Source organism: Cololabis saira, chromosome 3 (genome assembly GCF_033807715.1).
Source record: "Cololabis saira isolate AMF1-May2022 chromosome 3, fColSai1.1, whole genome shotgun sequence".
Classification (NCBI taxonomy): Eukaryota; Metazoa; Chordata; class Actinopteri; order Beloniformes; family Belonidae; genus Cololabis; species Cololabis saira.
In genome coordinates this window covers 37,249,272-37,275,697 of record NC_084589.1, presented here as the reverse complement: position 1 = coordinate 37,275,697, position 26,426 = coordinate 37,249,272, and the positions used below count along the sequence as shown (strand labels likewise).

General features: G+C 42.7%; 2 protein-coding genes and 1 long non-coding RNA gene across 4 annotated transcripts; 2 read left to right on the top strand and 1 right to left on the bottom strand.

Annotated features, from left to right (window-relative positions):
* Positions 1-2,185: 2,185 nt before the first annotated feature.
* Positions 2,186-12,603, bottom strand: LOC133438836 (uncharacterized). Its single transcript, XR_009781884.1, has 5 exons — positions 12,439-12,603; positions 11,649-11,730; positions 5,623-5,695; positions 5,080-5,302; positions 2,186-4,968 (listed from the first exon to the last, which is right to left on the bottom strand). It is a non-coding gene; the product is annotated as an uncharacterized LOC133438836 (long non-coding RNA).
* Positions 3,466-9,230, top strand: LOC133438809 (protein rapunzel-like). 2 transcript variants are annotated; one of them, XM_061717423.1, is made up of 3 exons: positions 3,466-3,481; positions 4,510-4,588; positions 7,920-9,230. In XM_061717423.1, the coding sequence occupies exon 3, from the start codon at positions 7,945-7,947 to the stop codon at positions 8,629-8,631; it is 687 nt and encodes a 228-aa protein (XP_061573407.1). In that variant the 5' UTR covers positions 3,466-3,481; positions 4,510-4,588; positions 7,920-7,944; the 3' UTR covers positions 8,632-9,230. The 2 variants fall into 2 exon arrangements, with proteins under 2 accessions (XP_061573407.1, XP_061573406.1); XM_061717422.1 differs by lacking the exon at positions 3,466-3,481 and adding an exon at positions 3,532-3,682.
* A 148-nt stretch (positions 12,604-12,751) lies between the features above and the next one.
* LOC133441145 (protein rapunzel-like) lies at positions 12,752-20,566 on the top strand. Its single transcript, XM_061718541.1, has 3 exons — positions 12,752-12,891; positions 16,125-16,621; positions 17,455-20,566. The coding sequence occupies exons 2-3, from the start codon at positions 16,128-16,130 to the stop codon at positions 18,149-18,151; spliced, it is 1,191 nt and encodes a 396-aa protein (XP_061574525.1). The 5' UTR covers positions 12,752-12,891; positions 16,125-16,127; the 3' UTR covers positions 18,152-20,566.
* The last annotated feature ends 5,860 nt before the right edge of the window (positions 20,567-26,426 follow it).

The window sequence follows — 26,426 nt, the reverse complement described above, 5'->3', positions numbered from 1 at the left end:
CTCTGGTTGGTTGTGGGTCAGGAAATAACGGCTGGATTTATACCAACTCAAACCTAAAACTGTGTTTTGGTCTCCTACTTTTTTTTTTTTTTTTTTATTGAGAACAAGTTATATACAAAGAACATCAGACAAGTGCTCCAATATATATGTAACAAAAAATATATATAAAATTCCAGTGAAATTAACAGAAGTAGGGAGAATGACACATAAATGAGTGAATAAATAAAATATGAAAAAGAAAAATAGTAAATTAAAAATAAGCAAAATGTAAATACAGTATTCATCTTTTAAAAAAAATCATGTATTGGTGGATGTTATACTTTGTTTGGTGTCAATTAGTTTAAGGGATTTAATGTACTCTTTAAACTCAAGTAAAAAACCTTTAGAGTGAGGTGGAGTTTTGGAGTATTTATATTTGTGTACGTGAAATCAGTTTTATAATAAAACTGATGTCATTTTCTTCATGGACAAAATAAAATATCACCCTCCTATGGGTCAATTGAGATGTTTATCTTGCTTTTAGACACAATATATTGTTCAAATTGAGAGATCGAGCACAGTGGTAGAATAATTGAGTTATGGTTTCTGGTTCCACGTTGCAAAAAGTGCAGTTATTCTCAATATTTAAGAATCTATAGTTTCAGTCTTTTCCTACATGTTGAATAATAAAACATGAGTGACGTGGATGTGGGCGTGGCCTCCTGATTCATTCATGAAGCGTCTCTGGTTTAGTTTTTATTAGACATGAGAAACGTTTCAATCATACTCACAAGAAAAACGTACGTGGACGAGCATCTAACATGCAAATGAAGAGGCAGACGACAGGTTCCGTTTTTTTATTCGCTTTATTTGAAAATACAAGCACAGTTTTAGACAGTGGGATGCAGCGTTGTCATGGAGACGCATGAAATACAGACAGTGCGTCCGAAATGCCATACTTAACAGTATATACTCAAAAAGTATACTTAAGTTCGGCAAACTTTTGAGTAAATATCAGTATTATGCATTCATTCGGACATACTACTCAGAGCCACACGGCACTTCCATTGGGAGGGGGAGTTGTTACCATGGTAACAACTCCTGTCACAGCAGCAGTAGCAGCTCCCCTCAGCTCTTTCCCTTTTATCCTGGCCCAAACAAGATGACATTATTTAATATTATTATATACGAATATTATAATATTAATATGTAGTGGCAATCTTTCTTCTTCTGGCTACTCCACTTTACCACTACTATTAAGCAGTCTTCTTGGCAATAAGCTTGGCACGAGCAAAAGAATCTTCCAAAGCAGTAACTCTGTTCAAAAATAATTTTACTTAAAAGCAAAAAAAAAAAGGTTACAAGATTCACTCTGAGGTATTGTCGAAAAACTGTCTTGCTCCTTAGGCTGCTTAATCTGGTCTGAGCCAAGCTACTGTGATGTCATCAGCAGCATAATTAAAGGAGCAATTCCACATTTTAAAGGAAGAATATCAACTATTGTAAGCAATACTAATATGGCTCTTACATTATATAATAATAGTATTATACTTGACATATACGCAGTACTCGAGTTGTAAAAAAGAATCAGTGGAGATGGTGGATTTTATTATATGGGGTCAGATAATTTGTGCTGATTACAAATAATATAATATATTACAAATAATAGCACTGACCAAAACACCTGCAGAAATACTGCAGGAATGACATAGCAGCAGTTAAATGCAGCCTTCTGTAAGCTTTAAATATCCACTGGGCTTACATCAAATACATCAAAACACAACAATAAAAAACAGTTTTCTGAACTTATCAATATGACTCTGTCCTTCACATAAGTAAAATGGATCACTGCAAAAACTCAAAATCTTGACAAGAATATTTGTCTTATTTCTAGTTAAAATGTCTCATTTTAGTAAAAAGAAATGTCATTACTTAAAACAAGACTCATCACTGGAAAAAACAACAATTTTCACCTGTTTCAAGTAGATTTTCAATTGAAATGAGTAGAAAAATCTGCCAGTGGAACAAGATTTTTTTGCTTGCAGTAAGAAGATAAATCTTTTCCCACTGGCAGATTTTACTAATTATTTCAAGTGAAAATTTACTTGAAACAGGCGAAAATTGTCAAATATGTTATTTTTCTTGTGATGACTCTAAATGTTGAAATAGCAGTAAAACCACATTCATTGATGAAAAGACATAAGAGATAGAAAGGGGGGATGGCAGTTTTACAGGGGGGATGATTTGGACCGTTTTTATTTCAGGGGGGGATGCCATCCCCCTCATCCCCTCATCCCCCTCAACTCCAGTACTGCATATAGCCTACGTATCTGCGCAGCACTTAGCAACACCGGTGCATTGCATTGTGGGAAGTTTCTACTTAGCTAATGTCCATCAATCTTATAATAGATCCATGCCATCAATCCATACTAATAAATTTCTCCGGAATGAGTATGGATAGCGCATATATTGAGTGCGTATGTTTCGGACGCACTAAAAAATCTCACATAGCCTACTGTTTTTGCTACTCATTAGGGTGGATGGATGGAATTTCGGACGCAGTTAGAATAAAATAAAGAAGCTGCTCACATGAACAGACTATGCCTAAAAAGCCACCTACAGGAGTACTCGTAACTGGGAATAATCAGAGCCTCTATTGCACATCCCGCTGTTCCTTCTGATTACCTATTGCTTCTTGTTTTTGTTTTTTGTTTTGTTTTCTGCTTTTGTTTTGTATTACCTAGCTTATTCTATTTGTCTCATCACCTTTTTAGTCTCTCCCGGAGCAAATAACAGTAATTCCCCCCTTTTCTTTTTTTTACAATCTTCCCTACAAAGTACTGCTTCTTATGTCATTCAATGTTATATGAGTTAAAAAAAAGTCTCCAATGTAAACAAGTGTAATGCTTTCTTGGAATAATGCCTTTTAGTTGACTTTGTATCAGCGAATCTGTACTGTCATGAAACTGTACCTGATCCTATGCAATTCTTCTAATACATTCTTCAATCAATCAATCATAACGATTGGTGCGGGGGGCGTAGAAAATCGATTAGACGAGTCACCAGACCCTTTGTGGATTTCTGTTCATCAACACCCTCCGCATATTAAAATGAAAACGGCGCATTTTCCAGCATGAGGCCGCCCTGCTGTGGATGCTGCATGCGCCTTCTGTCCGCGACAGACGCGCAGCTGCTGCACAAGTGTTTCCCTAAATACAGCATCATATCTGTCCTTTGTGTGAAATGTGAGCCGCTACAGCTGATAGGACAGGCGCGCTGCTGCTGCGCTCTGGTCCTGAATAAAGGCTTTATGCATCAGCCGGTGGGGTTGATGATGCTGATGCCCCCGGAGGATTCTGGGCAGATGAAGGGGGGTTATTGTTGTCACACCAAACAGACAGAGGGCTCCTTCATGCCTGTCCTGTGTTCATCAGGACACCAGGACTCGAGGCGGAGCGGGATCCCGCACTGGCGCTGAAGCTGCGCCTTCATTTGCATGAAGGTTTGTTTTGGGGGGAAACAACTCCAACCGCCGTGGCAGGACCAGGCTTCACGGAAACCGTCTGCTGGGGATGTTTGTCGCGTTGTAGGACTGAATCTTTGCTCATTCAAACGCATCTGAAGGGGCGGACTGAGTCTTTTTTGCGCGCTGGCTGCGCGCGTCCACAGCGCGGATATTCGTCTGCTTTTCTTCTTACTGCTGGTGAGGATTATGGTGTTTTCAGGTTAAAATCTGTCCTACGGCTCTGCTGTCATTTATAAACGGATATTTAGGAAAATAATACTCTTTAATTCGTGAAATTCCTCAACGACATCATCCAGGGTGCAACTGCGCCATCTGGAACATCTTTCTCATCTTACTCGCTTCTTTCTTGGACTTCATTTGATATTTTTTCGAGTATATTTTAAACTTTTTTTGCATAATCAGTCGAATTGAGAGCAAATAATATTTTTTTTACCTTTTAAGATGGATTATCTTCTATTTCTTTCCTCCCTGGAGCCTTTGGAGAGCTGTCTGAGCTCTGGTTCCACCTGCGCCCTGGTGGAGCGGTCCACTTGGACACGCCGCGCTCTTTAGGCATAGTGCTATTTTCCTCGCGTGGAATATTTCCCCCTGCGATATTTTTGACTTATTCCAAAAGAAAAGGTTCTATTTAACCAATAAATGCCACCAATGGATTGTTTGTAGCCTCCTAGAGATGCTCCAGGGCTTGGAAACGCACGGCGGACAGCTGCCGGTTCAGCTGCGCTCTCACCGGCGGCTGCGCGTCAGAAACAAGCCTGTGACTATTGGATGGAGCACAAGAAGTTGAAATTTAAGGGGGTGGGAAATATGATTTATGGGTGGGGGGTTTTGCTATTTAAAGCCACTTTTGTGCCATTTTTTAAACCCATATTGGAGCTTAGGTGTATTTGGGGCCCAAATGGCCTTTTTTTGATTTGGGGGGCTAATTGGGGTCTTCAGAAATGGTTTTACCCAATTTGATCACCCCTGCATAGCCAACCTACATGGACGTGTCCTTTCTGCAGGGATTGCTGGGAAGAAGAAGGAGGCTGGCGACGTTAGGAGCCTGAACAGGGAGGAACTGGTAGAGGCCTCAGACTAAAGGTAAGAAATCCTCCCTGGTTTTGGCACCAATGGGGCCCAATGGTGCATGGGAGGCAAAGGGGGACTTTATACCCGGGGTTTCCGCCGAAAAGTGTAGGTTTGCAGGTATATTTTGGTGTCTTTGGTGTGTTAGAGAGCAGGGAGGGCCAGGGCTGCTGGTGCGCACTAGAGGAAGCTTGGAGAGGCGGCTAGGGGGAGCCAGAGCTGCGGGGACGCCCTGGCCGGGCCTGGGTGGCCAGGAGGGGGGTTCTGGGGATTAAAGTACTCACAAACACCGGATGACACCTTCTGCCTGTGTCTTAGTCTTTATTGGTGGTTATTGTTTGAGCTGCATTGTTTCCTTTGGGGAGTTTTCCCAGCTGCCACACAGCCTCAGCTCCCTGAAAACAACACAATCTGTCAGGAAATGTGTTGCAAACCTCCCAAAAGGACGTGACAGTCCAACTCACGAGCCTCAAAGAGAGTTTTAATACTTAAAACAGTTTAATAACCTTGATTAGACTGGCAGAGATGAGATCATAGGAGCCGTCCAAGATGGCCTCTGCTGCCTGCACTTCCTGGTCTTCCTCATCTTCATCATCACAGCTGCTTTCAGCACAAACAGCTGGATCTTTTTCATGTTTTTCCTCAGAGCTATAACTTTCATGTAACATTTAACCAGCTCAGGTGGTCCAGGGACGGGTGGAGGAGCCGGGTGTGGGGGCTTCAGGTGTCCTGCAGAGGTCTGATTGGTCAGCCAGCTATTAACAGCCTTTAATTAGCAGTTTAGTAAACGTTTAAAAACTAACTCGGACTGATTTAACTGTGCAAATGTTTTTAATCGCTTCCAAATCATCAATTTCCCCTTTTAAAAGAGACATTAAAGTACATTTAATGACATTCTAACATGAATAAAGGGGTTAATTTACTGCTGCAGGTGTGAACACATCCCTCCACATCTGTTTGTTTGAGCTTAAATCGCATCATAACTGTAAAAGATTATTAATATTACTGAAGAAGATGACAAAACTGCAAAAAAACAACCTTTTAATTACCTCATTGTCTAATGAAATGTCCTTTGGGAGGTGGAAATCCTCCTCCTCCTCCGTCTGCTGCTGCTGGTCCTCACTGCAGATAATAAACACAAACAAAAGGGATGAAAGATGTTTAGTCTGTGTTTATCGGAGGGAAATCTAACATCTCTGTTCAGAAAGAATGGCTTTCAGAGACTATTAATAATTAAAAAACAACTGAAATGTTGAAACTGACATCTTAGAAACGCCACATGAAGTTTTCCTGGACGTCAGTTTCACAGATGTTGATAAAAGTCAGAAATCTGCACGTTTCCGCTGGTTTCTTGCGTGTTTAAAACCCCCCGGGGAGGAAAGGGTTAAGTTTCAGTCCACCGTGGTGGTGCTGAAATCTGCAGGTCCTGAGTGGTTGTGGGTAAATTAGCGCCCCCTCTGGCCGTCCCGGGGATCAGAGAGGGAAACAAGTGTTTCAGTGTTTTTGGCCTGGAGGTCGTCTGATCCGGGTCTTCAGTGGCAACATGACACCGGTGTCGTGAACACATCTGTGACCTGATCTGATCGGTGTTTGTGACGGCGCTGGAGCTGATTAGACGTTTTTCCCAGGAAACCATCTGCATCCATCTGCAGTAACGTGGACTGTGTGACGTGATAAACTGGTCTTTCAGCCCGGGTCTGTCCCCGCCCACCGGTTTCCCAGGAAAGCTGCAGCGTTCCCCTCGCAGCAACTGATCCGTGTCTGGTTTCGTGTTTCAGGGTTCGACCTGATCACAGCCAGAGAGCAGTTTTCTCTTGAGTCTGTCCTGATAATACGGGATGGACGCCAGGAAACCGCAGTGCAGCGCTCGTTCCTCCGTGGACGCCTTTTGCGGTAAAGCTCAGGGTCTGACATTCAGAGAAGCTGAACATTAGAAGTATTTATTTATTTTGGGCTGCTCCAGAGGCCTCCGTCTGAGTGGATGTTCAGCTCCTGATGCTGGTCCTGATGCTGGTCTCCATGACGACGGACATCAGGTTCTAGTGTCAGGATCCTCGAGACCCTCCTTGTACCTGATCTCAGACCGGCTGTTATATTCTCTATTTCTGACTTCTTATTTTTGTTTTTATCAGTTGAGGAGACAAAAGACAAGCGAACGTCTCATTCAGTCTTTCATTTCTTACATTAAATTTCCTCTTTTTTTTTAAAGATATTTGAACGCTTCATAGACTTTATTGATCTGGATTTTTTATTCCGTCAAAACTGCAACTTTTAATCCCAGGAAGCACATTAGTGTTGTTTTTGTCATCTTGTTTCAATTTTAGTTGTAGTCTAATGGTCAGAAATGCAGCGAAATGAAGAAAACGGTCGGGCCTCGCAGGGCTCTAATCTGAACCGGCCCGGACCTGCATCACCTGGAAACGTTACTTCCAACTGACCTGATTGTTTCTCCGGTTTAAAGGAGACCTATTATGGCATCTAATACCTATTTTAAACAGGCCTTGAATGTCTTAAAAATAAGCTTTTGATTTTTTTTTTTGCTAAATAAATTAGAAATTCAGCCTCTGAGCCATGTCTTTATCCTCCCATTTTCTAACCTCATTATCTATGAGGGATTCTGAGTGGGCGGGGAGGCTATGGTAATGAGGCACTGTGCTGATTGGCTGCCTGAATGACGCGATACACCGCTACGAAAAAATGGGAGAAGCTCCGGGCGGCGGAGTTACTGTAGTTGTGGGCGTGGTTTCACGGATCGGAGGCCAACATATGTAAATTGCTCCCGTCGTTACATAACGACGGGAGCAGAATCTGAACGTCTCGTAGATCCACATCACACTGGACGGCTCATCTGGGCGGCTGTACAGACACTGCAGAATTTGGTTGCTTTCCTCCTTCTCTGAGTTGGCAGGCTGAGGGGAGACCACTTAATATACAGGACTGTCTCAGAAAATTTGAATATTGTGATAAAGTTCTTTATTTTCTGTAATGCAATTTAAAAAAAAAAAAATGTCATACATTCTGGATTCATTACAAATCAACTGAAATATTTTTTTGAGATATTTGAGTTTTCTTAAGCTGTAAGCCATGATCAGCAATATTAAAATAATAAAAGGCTTACAATATTTCAGTTGATTTGTAATGAATCCAGAATGTATGACATTTTTGTTTTTGTAATTGCATTACAGAAAATCACAATATTCTAATTTTCTGAGACAGTCCTGTGTGTTAAAGCAAGAGAAAACATGTTTTTCATAATAGGTCTCCTTTAAAATTCAGCTGAACTGACGTCATCAAGAGGTCGTGACCTCCGTTAGGTCTAACCTCTCTTTCTCTCTCTCTGTCGTAGCTCATCTTCCCGCAGCAGCAGCATCATGAACGACGAGGACGTGAGCGAGGACCGGGCCAAGCTGAAGCAGGGCCTGGTGAAGGTGCTGCAGTGCGTGGCCACCATCTCCTCGGCCGCCGCCGTGGTCAACCCCATCTTCGGCGTGGCGGGCTCCCTGATCCGCGTGGTGCTGCAGCACGTGGACGACGAGGACATCCGCACGCTGCGCCGCGAGTTCGGCTCGGTGCACCGCTCCCTGGACCAGCTGTCGCAGCAGAACCGCCAGACGCTGCTGCAGATCACCAAGGAGACGACGGACGGCCAGTTCGGCCGCGTGGAGGAGAACCTGAAGAGCCAGTTCCGCGGCTTCATGGCCATGGTGGAGGGCGCCACGCCGGAGCAGCGCCGCCGCCGCCGCGACGACTTCGAGGAGAGCTACGCCAACGACGAGGGCGACCAGAACCTGCACACGCTGTACGAAAGCGTGGTGGGGAAGCCCAAGCTGTTCAGCAAGCCCGTGCTGGAGGTTTACCTGCGGCACTCGCAGGGCGACCGCCGCACCATGGAGCGGCTCTGCACGCGCCTCACCTACCTGTTCTGCATCGGCCTCATCGCCCTCATGGGCTACGCCGCCGTCATCGGGGACGACGAGGAGGGCCTGAGCGAGGAGTGGGCCGAGAAGATGGAGCACGTGCAGGAGAAGATGCAGGAGGCGCTGAGCCGCTGCCAGTGAGGCGGCGCCGCGTCGGCCCCGGCCCCGTCCAACCGCAGCACTTGTCTCATCCATCATTTAAAAACACTATCATGTCGCCTCGGCACCGTCGTCATGCCGACGGCTCCCCCCCTCATGAGCACTACAGCTTTTCTTTGGTGATGGAGATAAAAAAGTCTCCAAAAACCTAAAATCACTACTCTATCAAAGTGTGATTAATGTAAAATCCACTTTTCAGACCTAAATGTGCCTCTATCTTTATATTATTTACTCTTCTGGGGGGTTGAGGGTGATTTCTGGGGTGGGGGGGTTTCTGCACTACAGCTGTTTAGCTTTAATTATCACGTCCCTGTTGACACTCATCACTACACATGATTCTTTTATATCTTTTCAGTTTTTGTTGGATTTTTCATTTTTTATACATATAAACACTAATTATTTGTCTTTTTTGTTACAGCATTTTCAAAATGTTCTTTTTTATGAAAGAAAACCTGGACTGCTGACGGCTTTTATGTGAATAAGTTGCCTTTGTTGTTACAGATGTCTGATGCCTGGATATAAATAAATATATATAAATATATATCTGCTCGATATAAATAAAGAAGCTCGAATCAAACCGACTTTGACTCGTTTCAGTGATTTAAAGGTGAAGATTCAGCTTTAATGATCAAATATAAATGAATTATGTGTCATGCCGACAGGTTCCTGTTCCTTCCGGGATGGAGGGTTTATGCACTACAGCTTTTTAGCTTTAATTATCTAATCGGTTTTAACTTTTGTTGGGTTATTTTTTTCTTTTTTTTATACATATAAACACTAATTATTTTTCTTTATTGTAACAGCATTTTCAAATCGTTATTGTTTATGAAAGAAAACCTGGACTGCTGACGGCTTGTTGAGGATACATGTGAATAAGTTGCTTTTGTTGTTACAGATGTTTCATGCCTGGATATAAATAAATATATATAAATATATAAATAAAAGAGATTGAATCAAACTGACTTTGACTTGTTTCAGTGATTAAAGGTGAAAATTAGGCTTTAATGATCAAATAAATGAATTATGTGTGAATGCTTTCAGCTGGTAGGGACTGTGTTTAAGAAAAATGACTAATTTGTCCATGAGTATGTTTTTAAGGATGTATAATCATCAAATAGTGCACTTAGTTCCAGGTATTTATGTATCAAGACATAAATCATAGTTATATTATTTACTGAGTAAAAGTTAAGACAATATTTAGAAGTGTGTGAGTGGACAAACTTCTCTAAAAGCAGAAGTTTTGACAGTTTTTCTTGTCCGAACCATTCAGACAAGTCTTAACACAATGCCAGGTGATGCTGATTTTTGCAGTGATGTAATGACGTGGCTCCCCTTAGCACCCGAGCTGTGGAAAAACAAACCGGTTCTCAGCTGGTTCCTAGTTGAACAAGTTGTGAACCAGAATCTCTGGAACCGGTTTGGTGGAAAAGGGGTAACAGTGGACGGAAAAGAAAAAGACCAAGGCCGGCGTCCAATGTCTGGAACTGACCAAAGTATCGCTGCAAGACCTGGAGAGAGCTGGACCCGATTGAGGGTCCAAACCCTGAACGAACGGATTTCCAAGTAAGGAAATAAGACTAGATAGAACAAGGTTCTCTGGCTGATGCCTGAATTGAAGCAAGCAGATCGGGTTTGATTGTTTGCTGCAAACAAGTTTTACTTTCCTCCTTAATTCTTGTAATTTTTGGGTAAAATAATCGTCCACTGTAACCGGGTCATTTTATGACTGGGTGCTGAATTTTCCCAGTGGTGTCCGTGAACACACCAGTTCCTGTGGTGCATCTATAATTGCCAGATGCATAAAAGCTGGGAGTCTCTTCACTCCCTCATCTGGTGCTGGTGGAGGCGTCTGGAGGAGCAGTTGGTCTCTGCTGGTGCGGTTTGGGTTCTCATATTAGATTCTGGCAGGTTACAGATTAGTGTATTTTGATAAATATTTGGAAAAGCCCTTCTCCAAAGGGATTGTTTTGATCTAGATCCCATATTGCATATAATCACCAAGACCTGAGTTGATAGTTTATGTGGATTGTTTTTCTTTGTTAACCGGTTTTGTTTGGTTTACTGTTAATTAGGTCTAGTATATCAAGCTGTCTGAATCTGGGTGTATTTTTAATGAATTTATATGAAATTAAAGTACTTTTTTGTTATTATTGAATGTCAAAATAAACTTTGTTAGTATCTTCACCACTATTGTTGTTCCTTGCGTTGCCAGCCTTACCTGCTTTCTATTCTTTAGGGAACTCCTTTATTTTTTTTTTTGTTGGTTAGTTTCTGGTAGCGGTGAGCTATGGCCATCGTGACAGTAATTATTTAACAGGGCTAGCTCGGTCACACACTATAAAGTATTAATACAAAATTGTAAATCGGATAACATCCGTGATTTTACTGGAATCGTGTTTTTTCGTGTTTAACCTAGTGTGTGACCTGTATACTAACCTGTATAACCATGTCTACCTCATATTGCTGCACCTTTCACTTTTTTTTATTGTATATATGTTAATAAGAGTTGTCATTTGCCTATTTACTGTAGAGTGAGCGAAAATAACCGAGTCAAATTCCCTGTCTCGTTTGACCTGACTTGGCCAAATAAAACATTATTCTGATTCAGGATTTAAGAGATTTACAAACCATCTTATTTTAAATGAATCCGACAAATCAAGACATTTTTCTGTCTCTTACACAGAATATCATACCATAATTTCATAGATTTTAAGACATAACTGTAACAATAAACCGGTGTTAAATTTGTGAAATAAACCCGAGCGGGTGTGGGGGTGCAGTACACCTGTCTGTCCACCAGAGGGCGTGATGACTTCACCGCGTCACCGTTACACCTGCTCTCTGTGATCGGGGGGGCGGGGGGCGGTGTCTGTCCCCTCCCAGGTGGATAATAGACAGATGACCGGGTTAAGTCCCTCTTGTATCCTGATGAACAGGTTTGACTCTCTAAAAAGCAGGAATTTGCAGATTCCGGAGACGCGGAGAGTTGCGGCTCTTACCTGCAGATTCTCGCGTCACCTGTCATGTGATGGAGCCCGGCGTCTCCTCGGCTCGTCTCCACGGATGTCTCATGATGATCACCTTAGGAAAATACAGTTAGAGAAGACTGGCACTATGTTTCTGTGGAGATCCAACATACATGATCACGGGAGATGGGACATAGGCTAATTGATGACGATTTGCGTCATGATGATTTCTGGTGGATGGATGGATGGATGGATGGATGGATGGATGGGGGGTGGGGGGCAGATGTTATGCCTGGCTGCTGTTGGGGCGCGTCATGCGCACAGAAAAGCTATAAGGGCAAAACATTTGTATAGCACATTTCACACGACGAGCATGGACTCAATGTGCTCAGATACATAAAACAGACAAACAAAATGACAGGGTTATAATAAACGGACAAAAGGATGTCAAGATAAAAATAAAAAACAATAAAAATAATTCCATTCCAAGGGGTTAATTTGATCATCTTTGTCTCTCCTGATCAAAAACGTACAATTTTTGCTTAGCTGTCGGGTTGATGAGGGAGGAAGATGAAAGAGGATGAGGAGGATGAGGAGGGTGACGCACGGGGTTCAGCAGTTTTAAATAAACACTCCTGGTTCCAGACCCCCCTCCCTGCACATTTAACATCTTATTTATTGTGAATTAGAATCAGGTAAACGTGTGAATCCCAATATATTTACAATATGTTCATAAAACAGCCTTGATTTTAGGATTTGAGATTCAGGTTCTAAACACTAAACCAAGACTAAATCCCATCAGCAGTTTCTACGATCATCTTACCTCAACTTTTGATCCTGACAGTTCTTTTTTGCGTCAAGTGAGATGGGAGTAAAGATGTAAGAATCCAAATAAAAGGCACATTTTGCGTCAAGTGAAATGTGAGTAAAGCTGTAAGAATCCAAATAAAAGGAGCCGAACTGTTCTGCTGCTGAAAAGGCTCGGCGGTCTTCATGGTGACTGAAGAGAAAATGGACCCTCGGCAGGTCTGCGCTCTTTCCGTCCTCCTCTTCCTCCCCCTTCTCTCTCCCTCCCTCTCTCTCTCTCTTTTTCTCTCCCCCCTTTGCGGATCCTGGGAGCGCATTTCTCCTGAATCCCTCTCTGGACCCGCTTCTTCAGCCCCAGGGCGGATGAGAGGAGCGTGGGAATCCTCCCAAACTTGAGGAGAGGAGGGGAAACTTCCCTGCAGCTGTCGGAGCCCGTCAGGCGCGGAGAGCAGCGCTCGCCCCCACTGAGGTACAAAAAGGCGCCTTTATGGCAGGAATGTGGCAGGAATGTGTGTTTATCTGCATCTGAAGGGGTGAAACACCGCGAGGTGTGTCCGCGGCTCTGCGGGGATTCGTGCGTAAAAAGCTTTCCGTTGCGCATCTGTCCTGGATGAACGCGCCGCAGGGAAACTGTTGTTCTTTTCACTTATCACGTCCACTCCACCCAAGTCTGCGTATTTGGATCTTATATCCATAAATATGTGACGTGAATAAACTCAAATAAATTCAGGTTAATTTGTCACATTCTTTTTAAATCTTTTTTTGGGGTGATGCTGCATCTGGATGGCAACAAGGATGCGGTGATTTATTCAGTCTGTCAGGCGGAAATCAGGGATGCAGGGGGGGTTTCAGACGCGGTCCGGCCTTGTCTGCTCCTCTAGAGATGAGTCACGGCGACTCAAGGGCAAGAACGCATTTTCACGTTTTCACAAGTATGTCAGGCTCCCATTTTGTCTGCGTGACATCACCGTGCATCTTTATTTTCTTTGGACATATGTAGGATATTTTAATATGCTGCCCCCTAAAATCTGCCTTCTTTTGTTGAAGCTTCCTTTAAAAGTCACACTTTAGAAATATATTTACGAGTTGTTTTGTTAATGACATTTTGCTTGAAGATTTGCTTGTTTGAAACTGATCTAAAGGAGCCATTTGCTTTAAGAAAAACCACACATGGACCCGACCCTCATATTGTATTGTTAACTAGCAGAAAACCAGAGGAGGAGGATAGAAATTATGATAACGATCAATATTCTGTGACTTCATTGGTAAAGCAGTCACATCACTGAAAACAGCAGCTGGTAAACGTTGCCATGCTGTTAAAACATTTCTGATCATTAAATCAGTTAAAAATCCTCTCAGGGTGTCTCATCCATCTACAGAACCTTTTAGACCTTCCGTTCTCCAGGGCGGTGCCTCCATCCGCCAGGGAGTGCCTGGTTGGATCTGATTAGTTTAGGTTTAGGGGATTGTTGTTGTTCTATATCTTACTTTGAAATACTGAAATACTGATTGGATGAATCTGACCCTGGTTAAACAAAAATAAACTATAGCCTGGAAGCTGGTCGGCGCTGGTCCTCAACTCGGTTAGGACAAGATTCCGCTTGGTTCCTGTTAACATATGAAACTGATCATACCAAGGGAATCAAGGGACCTGGACTGAAAAAACCTTGACTCCAGCCTTCGAGGTGGTACCATGGTCTAAAAAAGCGGAGTCTACATGCACTCTGTCCAAACCAATATCTGAACCACGGACAGCCGGAGGTGGAACTGAGCTCTGGCGGGTCCCTATCTGACCCCCGGCGAGCTAAGGACCAACCTGGGAGGGCCTTAGCTGGTGTTCTCTAACCCTGGTCCTCAGAGACCTGGGTCCTGCATGACTCAGATGGTAATCTGCTCAAATCAGACGACCAGTTACAACATCAAGCTGGTGGGGACCAATCATTTGAAATGGGGGCGTCTCTATGCAGAATAGGGGGGGCCCCGAGGACCAGGGTTGGGGGTCCAAACCAATGATCTAAAGATGGAGAAGCCGATTGGTGGCCAACGTGTCCTGGCCCAGGCCCGGGCATGGCTGCCGGTCCTAATGCAGTTAATATTATCCTTAAAGTAAGAACGTGTCTTTTCACAGCTCAGAAATCAAGTAGAACAAGCGGTCACACATAATTAGCCAGAACATTGTGTTTCGTGTCGCATTTGAGTGGGAGTCAGACATCAAATTTGCAGAAACCGACTTCAAAGGCGATTTTAATGAAGCACAACAACATGACGGACGATAAACATGACGAGAAACATGAGGGAAGAAAATATCTGCTTGCTGAATGTTGTGAACGAAAGAACCACGAAGTTGGAAGAGTGAAAGTCAAACAACTTGACTGCTGCTGTGACATCCGTTCCCTGAGTCCATCGCCGCTCTGAGCCGACGAACCCTGACCCCTGAGGTCAGTTTTCCCCCAGTTCTGAGTTCAATCAACAAACAGCATTAATATGATTGTAACTGACTGCAACATAACCAGCTGTCACGGATGTGAACTCTGGCTATGTGTCAGGGTTTTGCTGTTTATTCCTGTTTTATTTTGAAACCTGTGTCGTTCTTTCAGTTGTGTCTTGACTTCCCTTGTTCCCATCTGCCCTGATTGTTTGCACCTGTGTCTCGTAAAGCCTTCTGTCTATATCTGGTCTTGTCTTTCCTTTGCTCCCTGCTGGTCCGTACTGTTTCCTCTCGCCACGTTTCATGTCAGGTTTTTGTAGTTTTGGTCACGTTTAAGCTCTTGGGATTTTATTTGCAGCGTTTTTGGTTTTGTTTAACTTAAATAAACATGTTTTTTGTGTTTTCTGGGTTCTATTCTCCACATCCGTGACACTATGGAGACTAATCTTTTTTCTTTTTTTTTTACTCGGCTCCAAGTTTGTTTACTTATGCATAAATAAAGTGGCACATTTTACCATTGACTCACTTCTGCCGCCACCCCCTAGTGGTCGTTTCAGTAGACAACCCGACGCAAACGCAAACGCAAACTTTTGATTGACGGCTGGTTTAATCAGTGGCTAGCTGTCATCACTTTAACCTTTTAGCACTTTTGAGTTCTGAGCTGCGAATAAAGACGTAACAGAACATAACATAACATTTGAAGAAAATACATGTTTTGTGATGTTAACTTTACTAACGTACCGACATGTCTGGAACAGTCTGAGGTCAAAGTTTAGCTGAGAACAGGTAGTTTGAGCTAACCGCCGCGGCCATTTCTGATTTCACCACCAAAGAAACATTTGTAAAAGCCGACAGCGTAGCAGCTCCCGCCGTTTGGATCATCTGTAGGAGCTCGGCAGATCCGTCCAGGATCTACCGCCAATCATCCTGGGAGCTGCAGGCCAAGTGACAGTTTTTCAGCTCTGACTCATTTTGGATTATGTTTCCATAGCGACACTTGCAATAAGGGTGTTTGAACAGATTTGATATGAACAAATGCAAAGTAATATTAGGTTAGCATAGTCTAAGTCCAAGCTGAAATGGCTAACAGTCCAAAAAGACAATATTTTCTATTTCGTAACTATTTTCAAGTTTTTTCGTTGATTCAAGGTGCTAAAAGCTTCCAATAAATTACAATAGTCTGCTGCTCATCCAGACGTAATTTTTATAAAACTATATGATTAAATGACAAAGAAACCAATTGTTTTTTTGAGTTTTTGTTTCCATTTCCTCAGAACATGACAAGTTCGCTGGAGAAAGCCGTTGCCCAGAGGAAGGAGTCCATCGAGGCGGTGATGGACATGTTCGAGCGGGGGGCCGAGGTGCTGGCGAGCGCCGTGGGCGAGCTCTTCCCCCTCTGCGAAGCCGCCGCCCCGGTCCTGCGCCTGGCCTTGGACAACGTCCAGAGCAAAGAGGTGTTTTATGTAAAAGAGCAGTTCCTGGCGGTGAGGAACAAGCTGGACGTGCTCTCCGGCCAGCTGGAGGACATCGACTGCGAGATCAAGAAGGGCAGGCTGGACTCGCAGTACTTCTCCGTGGAGGAGAACATCAGGAACCAGTTTCGCAAGTACATGGACATCCTGGAGGCCAAGCAGCAGTTCAGGGAGGTGAAGACCCGGCTGTTTCTGGAGCACTTCTCCAAAAGTGGAGGAGAGAAAAACCTGTTTGTGCTTCATGATGCTCTGATGGGGACCAACAGCTTTGGGGAGTCGATTCTGGACGTCGTAGAAAGGTAAATCACTGTCACTTGTTTCGGTGGGAGGGTTTTATGGATGTAGTGCCAGCAGAGCCGGCCCAAGGCATAAGCGAACTAAGGGGCTGCTTAGGGCCCTGTGACCACTAGGGGGCCCCCAAGAGTTAAAAATTATATATATATATGTTTATATATATATATAAGGGCTGGGACTTTATTGCGTTAATTACGATTAATTAACTACAGAAAAATAATGCGACAAAAAAAAATAACGCATTTAATCGCAATTTACTTTTGCACTCCAAACAGTGCGGAACGTTTCTCGTTGCACGAGTTCCTGGTATAAGTTCCCCGTAATACTGATGCACAGAACTCAACACAAGAAACAACAATGGAAACTAAACCGCTGGGAAGTCGTTGCTGGGTTTGGTGGGCGGAAACTTTAGTTTAAAAAAAAACTACTGAGTGTGTGAGTGATGATTCATACATGATCAAAGGTATGTTATTGTACAAAAACACAATAATTAAAATTATTACATAAACAATATTATGTTAACAGACTAGAGTAGAGTTCATATTGTTGTTGCACAAAATATTAATTGAAAGGTTTTTCTGCAAGTTTGTTAATCTGTTGTAGCTTCCATGGTCTTAATCCCTGTGGATTACAATCTAACTACAACAAAAAGTTCTTCCATCTAGTTTTACAAGTGTATTTGTAATGACAGGGAAGAACCAGAAATAAGTGTATAGTGGGTGTGTGAATGATCAATAATGAGTATTATTGGCAGTAATAGAGGGCCCCAAAATCAAATTTTGCTTAGGGCCCCATGGAAGCTTGGGCCGGCCCTGACCAACGGTGTCTGTTTTTGAAGGTACCTGGCGAGGAACCGGCGTCTCCTGGAGGACTTCTGCGTTCGGATGAAGGAGCTCTTCTGCTTGGGCTTGATTGCTCTGCTGGGCCACTGCGCCTTGACCCTGCAGAGCCAAGAGGAAGAGCAAGACAAGATCCAGGAGTGGAGCAGCAAAATTGAGGAGGTGGAGTCCAGGATGAAGGCGACCATAGAGTCGTGCACCGCTGCATTCGCCGAGCAAGCAAAGGTGGACGCCCAACGCCTCCTGCAGGAAAAGGAAACCTGCGAAAACTTGCAGGACACATCTCAGCAGATTCTGGAGTTCCTGGAGAAAAAGTATGACTGGGTTTGCTGGTCGGTGCGGCTCATCAACCACTCGGGCAGCACCTACCGGAACTGGCGCGCGGGGGAGCATTTCCACCACGTGGCCGGACAGAACTGGTTCGAGGTGCTTCAGGTGAACAACATCAACCTGGTGGTGTCGTACAGCACCACACCTTCGCCGGTGCCTCACGACTGCATCCGGCAGGCGATGGAGGGACCGGGGAAGAAGGGCAACGCCCCGGCCGTGGTGGACGTCCTGCAGAAGCAGCTGAGCGGCTTCGTCGTCCACGCCGTCAGTCGTCACAAGGGGTCCGCAGCCGCCTGGAGCTTTCCAGAGGACTGCCACTACTGGGAGCGGCACAAGAACGTGGCCGTTTGTGTGCACTCAGAGTAAATATGAGTTTACTAGTAGATACGCTTCTGCTGCCAAACCGAATATGAAGTAAAAAATACAGAAAAAACATTTGCTGATGTGATGTGCAGGATTGATCAGGTTATGTTATTATTCAGTTCGGTTATTCCTCAAACTACTAATCTAATATGAATGGAAATGCTTCAAAATTCTTTGTTATTATATCAAAAGTATAAACATAAATAAAAGTATTATTAATGGTTCAAGAAAAGCATTCAAAGTGCTCATTTAGGAGGAAAATATCTTCTATTACATCATTACTGCTGCAGTTAAATCTGCAGTATTTTACAGGTATATTTGAGGAATAACAGATGAAAAGATGAAAAAAGAGAAAGAAACTTCTTTTTTAAATCCATCCTCTGATGTTTTGATATTGATTTTGCTTTTCTGTTGCATCTTAAAGCTGAAACAGATCAGCAACCATCACCACAACCTTGGCTAAAACTTGGCGAGCCAGCCAGGAGTCCGTGGGTGGGGGAGGGGCTTCCTCAGCCTGAAGGTTGGCAGTTCGATCCCCCGCCTCCTGCTCTGTGTTTTGTTGTGGAAGCGAGCCATACTGATTGTAGGGCAGGATCGGGAAAAGCTTTGTAAAACCCAGACACGGTTAAAAAGGCGCTGCAGAGGCGTGGATCATTTAGCACTTGTGAGCTTCTCATATGACCCGCAAACGTTTCTGATCAATGTTTCCGTGAAGTTTGTGAATCTTTGGTAAAACACATTCATTCATCATTTAAGTGCACAAGGAAACCTAAATGACTTAGTTTATGACGACAATAGCGTCGTATTTAGTGAAACGGTCATCAAAGGAGTAATTACCAGTTTTAAAAGGGAAGGAAGCATTTTCTGCATCGATGTTGCAACGTAGTTTTTGCTGGATATTAAAAACAAATCTTCCTTTTTGATCTTTTCTTATATAAAGCTGCTGAAATCTTTCCCATCCTGCAGAGATAAACGGGTAAATGGTTGCATCTGTTCTGAACTGCTTCTTGTCTTAATCAGCTCTCTTCAAAATAAGACTTGATCAGAGAACAGTAAGAAGTAGCTCATGAGGAAACATGACAGCATCTTCTCGATAGTGCTGAGATTCGGCTGCAGGTACGTTAACAGCTCTGGAGACCGGTGAGAGTGAAGGAGGAGGGTCATTAGTGCTCGTAGACGCCAAACTAGACGTTGTGATCTCTGAAACGTTGCTGTGGAGGAGCGTCTCTGAGCGTCAGATGTTGGTCTGGTGACTTTGTTGCACCTGGTTTACCTGCTGATGACATCTGCACAGCTGCTGCCAGGCAACAAACACAGGATCCAAATGCAATGATGTATTCACCTCAGTGTTCTGATTCTGATTATTTCTTACAGAATTTAACCACAAATGCACTTTTACTGTCAGACTAGAGTCTGACTCACGCCTTAATTTAAAGGACTTGATTGATTGGTTGATTAATTGCATTCAGATTCATGAATTAAAGTTCATTTTATTTTATTGTAAATGCCATAATGATGTGGTATAAAATGAACCTGCTGTGGTTGTAACATCTCGATGCTTAAATGGAGGTTTTATTGTTTCACTGTTTGTATAAGAACATATACTGTATAACATCAGAAGAACATGTATGCATAGAGATGCTTGAGTTTTTTTGTTTGTTTTGTTTTTTTGTTTTTTAAGAGACTTAAGATGTTTATTGATAAATTGTCAGTAGTGTTTGGTACTAATTCAGTACTAACAACAAGCATATTGCTCATCACCGTGCACCTAATACCTTTAGAGAGGATTTTCCTGGCTCTGGCGCTGCTGCAGCCTGTAAACCCACAGCAGCTCCGAGGAGCGGGTTCTGCTGAGGCTGCATCTCTCGGTTTTCGTCTCTGCTCATCAGCAGGATGGCCCACATAACTCTGGGAGAGAAGGCGCCTCTTCAGGCGTGAAAAACAGGAGGAGGAGAGTTTGGCGCAGGAGATGCGGCCTTGTTCTGTAGAGTTCAACCGCCTGTAACCAAGGGAGGTGTGTGCTCAGCAGTTATTAGTCCTCCCTCCATCCTCTCTTTTAACCCTGCTGAGGGAAAAGGAAGGACAAAATTAAAAAAAACTTATTTTATATTTCTGTGTTTTTCAAAAAGCTGCTCTGATTGTTGTCTGAACCGTTTCCTGTGTATTCCTCATGTCATTCCCAAATATTTACTTACAAATTACCTTTCAATATCACGGCAATCTTAATAAACTCAGTGCATGATCAATGCTCGGAGCCTGTCATCCTTCACAACCATTACTGAGTAAACACAAGTCGCAAATGGATGCAAACACGTGTAATCTAATACCTGCATCTGTCGTACAAATGTGATTTACGCAGCGCTGGTGCACACTCAGCAGTGGGGACTCCGGCTAATTTAATGCATCTTAACACGGAAGTCAGCGTTTCTCGACCGCGGCCCGGGTTTGATGGGCCATGAATCACCTTCTGCTGAGCTGATGTCCCGCAGACGAGCTGCAGAGTGCTCGGCCTGGACATGTTCTGTCCAGGGGTGGACTGGCCATCGGGCATACCGGGCATTTGCCCGGTGGGCCGATGGTGATTTTGGGCCGGGCCGGCCCAAAAAAAAAAAAAAAAAATTTTTTTTTTTTTTTTTTTTTTTGGCCCGGGCCGGCCCAAAATCACCATCGGCCGGCCCGATTTTGGGCCGGCCGATTTTCTTTTTTTTTAGCCCGGGCAGGCCCATCGGCCCATTTGATCTTGTTTTTTACCAACTGGTACCACTGGCCGATTGGTTATGATGAGTTAGATTGGTTATGGGCTGGAGTCAGGGCCGCCGCAAGGGGTGTGCGAACTGTACGGGGCCTCGCGCCCCACGGGGCCTCGCGCCCCACGGGGCCTCGCGCCCCAAGGGGCCTCGCGCCCCAAGGGGCCTCGCGCTATGGGCCGTTTTTTTTTTTTTTTTCAAATTTTTTTTCGTTTTTTCCCTTATAAATATCAACAGCCACGTTCCATTACAGACCTAAATGTGTACTAGTCTGTGCATATCAATAAATATATGTGCAATGATGCGCGTGTCTGTTGTTCAGTACAACTGCGTCAGACCAAGCGCAGACACAAGGTGCGCTGATCCAGACGGGTGGAGTGTGGAACAAACTGTCACACAATGTCGAGAGAACGAGACAGAATCAGGAAATTTCCATCAGGGGATGAAAAAAGAAAAAAAACTAAAGAAAATGGAAGAGTTTAATTCCTCTCTGAAAGGCTCGTTTGATAAATTTGTTACAAAAATCACCGATCCAACCGGGTCTCAAGCAGCCGTGGGGCCCCGCGTCGAGGCAAGAGATGATGATGAGGCAGGGGAAGGTATCCAGTATTTCGCTAATTGGAGAGTTAAAATTGCGCATATAGACACCCGATCCGACCCAAAAAACCCAAAAAATTTCGCGCGCGTGAGCGTAGCGAGCGCGCGAGGGCCCCCCCCAGCCATTCCGCACAGGGCCTCGCAAGTCTCCCACGCAGCTCTGGCTGGAGTAGTCACAACATTAGAGCGCATGGCTTATTATTGATATTATTATTTATACTATTTGAAGAATGATGAGTTCATATTCAATATCTTATATATTCTATAAAACTAAATTAGCAACTCCAAATTTAAGTTGCTTTTTTGACAGGGACAGTGGTGTTTGGATTCCTGATTTTCACTAAATTTTAATAATGCTCTGATTAATAGTGGGTGGGTGAAATAATACATCAATCTTTTTGGAGAAATGTTTACCTACAGTGATGCCATCGCAGCAAAGACTTTCTGTATATATACATATATTGGAAGAACCCACTGTTTAGGCAATTCATGGTCATTAGTTAGTAAAAACAGAGGCAGCGCTGCATTCCCCCTGTTTAAAATGGTCAAATATGATATCATCAGCCTGAAAATCACAGGACTTATCTGTGGTGGTGAAAGAAGTCAGCAGTATGAATTTGAAAGATGTGTGAGCATCCCTTCATGATAAACAGAGGGGGAATGCATTCTGACAGCAGTATTTCACGCTGTCAGAATGCGTTCTCCCTGTTTAAAATGGGTTAATATATCATTGTAGATACCTGAAATGTTCTTTTTGACTAGGAAGAATTGAATTACAGATATCTGCAACACATATCCAGTCTAGCTATTAAATGTTAAAACGGCTTGCCATACAAGTTTGCTGGTCTACTCAGAAACAGTACTAAGTACATCTATAACGGGACTGGGGGGGATGGTGTAGGTTTAGGTTTATTAGACAAGAACATACACACCAACAACACAGTGTACAAGCGGTGTCACTATGGAGCCAAATCAGGGCCAAAAGTTTTGCTAATTTGAAAATAAAATTTGAACCTGAAAATGTTTTTTTACAGTTTCAGTTTTATTTTTTTCAGTATCAGATCTTTTTTTCAGTTTCAAATCTTTTTATTTCACTTTCAAATCTTTTTTTCAGTTTCAAATCTTTTTTTTTCAGTTTCACGTCTTTTTTTTCAGTTTCACTTCTTTTTTTTTCAGTTACAAATTTTTTTTTCAGGTTCAGACTTTTGGCCCGGATCTGGCGTGGGGGGCGTGGCATCAACTGAGAGGGGCGTGGCATCATGAGTGACAGCAGAACAGAGAAGGCGGGGGACCTTCCTCAGTCATGTTGCCTTCAGGAAACGTAGGTTGCAGAAGCTATCAGTAGAAGTATGATTCAACAATGTATATTCATCATATTCACGTGATTGGCAGTGGAAAAAACTGATATTAGTGACACATTTCTGTTTAAAAAGCTGTTTTAGACCGTACTTGGTAGTATGTGGAAGTGGGAAATGTCAAACTTTAAAGTGTGGCTGTTGAACTATACAGTCTGGCATAGTTTATTGCTTTTATACTGCGATTGGTGCCAAGTACGGTCTAAAACAGCCTTTCAAACAGAAATGTGTCACTAATATCAGTTTTTTCCACTGCCAATCACGTGAATATAGTGTATAGTGTTGAATCATACTTCTACTGATAACTTCTGCAACCTACGTTTCCTGAAGGCAACATGACTGAGGAAGGTCCCCCGCCTTCTCTGTTCTGCTGTCACTCATGATGCCACGCCCCTCTCAGTTGATGCCACGCCCCCCACGCCAGATCGGGGCCAAAAGTCTGAACCTGAAAAAAAAAATTGTAACTGAAAAAAAAAGAAGTGAAACTGAAAAAAAAGACGTGAAACTGAAAAAAAAAGATTTGAAACTGAAAAAAAGATTTGAAAGTGAAATAAAAAGATTTGAAACTGAAAAAAAGATCTGATACTGAAAAAAATAAAACTGAAACTGTAAAAAAAAATTTTCAGGTTCAAATTTTATTTTCAAATTAGCAAAACTTTTGGCCCTGATTTGGCTCCATATGTCACAAGAACGTTTGTTTTCATTCATAGGCTTCATTTTCTTTCCATCAATACCTGGTGGGCCGGTCTAGGCTCAAAATGCCCGGGCCGATTTTTTGTCCCAGTCCAGCCCTGGTTCTGTCGATTTCTGCTGCTTCGTCGAAAATTGCTACTGCCGCATAAACCGATAGGGTCTGTCTATCGATTTTTGCTACCCTATCAAAAAATGCTACCTAATGGTTTTCTACCTTTGTAGAGCTACAATTTTACTGTGTTTTACTCCCTAGCCCACTTCCTTTTCCCCCCAAGTGGTCCTTGTCGCTTGCCAGCCCGTCATTGTAAATAAGAATATGTTCTTAATGACCTGCCTGGTTAAATAAAGGCGAATGACTGAATGAATATCAAATAAAGTGATAGAATTGTTTTTTTTCTCTTTATCGTATAATGTTCAGAAATTATGGGCAATCAAACTTTGAAAATCGACTGTGCGCAGAACCAAAAAGTAGTAGTTCTTGACGGGTAGCAAGGATTGACAGAACACAGAGTCTCCGTGGGTCTCCATGGTTCTGCAGGGTCTCCAGCGGCTCCTCGCTCGTAAATCAGGCCTGTCAGGATCGATAAAGTCTTCCCTGTAATAAACGATGCAGAGCAGGAGGAAGCAGACTCTGTGGAATCAGCTGTTTTCTCCTCTTCATACAACTAATGGTAAAAAGAAATGAAGATTAGATTCATGTGCACAGAACTAGAGGACTAAATGACTGTATAACTGTTAATAAGATTTATTATTGTTATCATGCTGGCTTGTTTTAGGGTTTATGGGATTAAATCTCCTCAGAGAGAAATATGGCACAACAGTGGCGGTAATATTTCACTGGTGTTATCTTCATCACCAGTTTCTTCATCAGTTTAAGGTTGATTTAGTTTTTTTAACTCTTCAGCATCAATTTCGTCTGTTCACCTGGTTCATATCAGCAACCTTAACTTTATTTCTTCATAAAGCTCCTCATCAAGCAGATGGCAGCTTTACAGAGTTAACACTCAAAGTGACTATATTTAAGAAACAATTTAGATTAAAATTAATACCAATTACCATGAAAACAATGTCAGAAGTTTAAAACAACGCATGCCGAAACGATACAAAACACAAATAACAATGAAACATACATTTTGTAAATACATGCTGAAACGATACACGTAAAATCACTGATGGAATAAAATTTAATTTCAACAGATTGATATGAAACTAGAATAAAATAGTAAAACAACAAAACCTCTGGATGCCAAACAGCTGCAGAGAGCAGTGACGGTTCAGGTTACCTGACCCAGTTACCCAGCTGTTGTTGAATTATTAAAAAGCTGGGTTTTAGTCTTAAAGCGAGGTAGAGAGGGAGAGAGAGAGAGAGAGAATCAGGAACAATAACCCTTAACCTCTTTACCTGTTAACCCCTTTTACTCTAACCCCTTTACCCCCTAACACCTTTACCCTTTAAACCTTTTACCCCTTAACCCCTTAATCCCTTTATCCCTTAACCCTTTTAGCCCTTTTTACCCCCTTACCTCTTAACCCCTTAATCCCTTAATGTCACGTTTTTGAGTTGGTCACAGTTTTGGGGGTTTTATTTTAGTAATTTTGAAACCCGTGTCTTTGTTTCAGTTACGTCTTCACTCCCCTTGTTCCCATCTGCCCTGATTGTCTACTCCTGTGTCTCGTCAGCCCTTCTGTGTATAACTTCTCTTCCTCTTGTTCACGCTGGTCCGACCGTACTCTTCCTTCCATGGTCCAGGTCAGGTTTTTGTACTTTTGCCACGTTTATGCCAATGTGTTTTTGTTGGTGTTTTTTGTTTTAATCCTGTTCAATAGAGCTCTTGGTTTTTGTTAAATAAATCACAGCTTTTTCCTCCTCCTGGTCTCCTGTATCTGGGTCCTATCCCCCACATGTGTGACAGTTATGAATATTAGTCTTCGTTACAGATATGTATCTTTAGGAAAAACCGACGGCAAAGAATTAAATCAATAATGTCAAAGGAGTCAACCCGTGAAGGTGACGTCAGCCAATCACGGTGAAGGACACAAGCAAAGCCACTGGACCGCTGGCTTGTCTGCCGAACCCGCTTCCTTCCTGCTTGTGTGAGTTGGAAGTTTTGGAGAAGTTTGTACATTTTTTTTGTTTGTCTCTTACTGTTTTTTTTTGTTTGTTTTCCCCAACCCCTTAACCTTTCCAAGTGTGTCCATGTGTGGTCTGAAGTCACGTTCTTCATTTGGAAAAACACAATTTTTTTTTAAATTATTTATTTAACCAGGAAGTCACTTGAGATATCAAATCTCTTTTTCAAGGGAGACCTGGCTGATAGCGCACCATTACAGAGTTACAAAGATTATTTAAAAACAAAAAAAAAACAGACACATACGACAAAATCCAGTTTAGAAATAGCAATTGCACTTTTTTTTTTTTTATCAGAGCTTTGAACTCTCCCAGGGAGACCAAATCATTAGGCTCTAATGTTTTCTGAAGATTGTTCCATGACCAGGTTGAAAATAGGAGAAAGCTGCTCTACCAAGTTCTGTGCAAATCCTTGGTACCCGGTAGATGTTTTTTTTTGTTTGTTTTGTTTTCGTTATCCCTGAACAAAGAATAGTTGGTAAAATCAAGTCTGCCGTTGTCCTGAGGACAGGTGGGACCAACTTCCGCTGACCCATGTGACTCTGAAGAAGCAGGTGTAGATAAAAGATGGATGAATGACACGATACACGTTAGGCCTGGGTTGAAAAAATAGATTTTCCGATTCTAAATCGATTCTCATATTAATTCCTAAAAATCGTTTTTTTTTTTTTTAATCATTACATTACAACTTTTGGTATTTTTCTGTTTATGCCCAAAAAAGGAATGTTTTGTTAGACACAAGCATAACTAGTGCCATG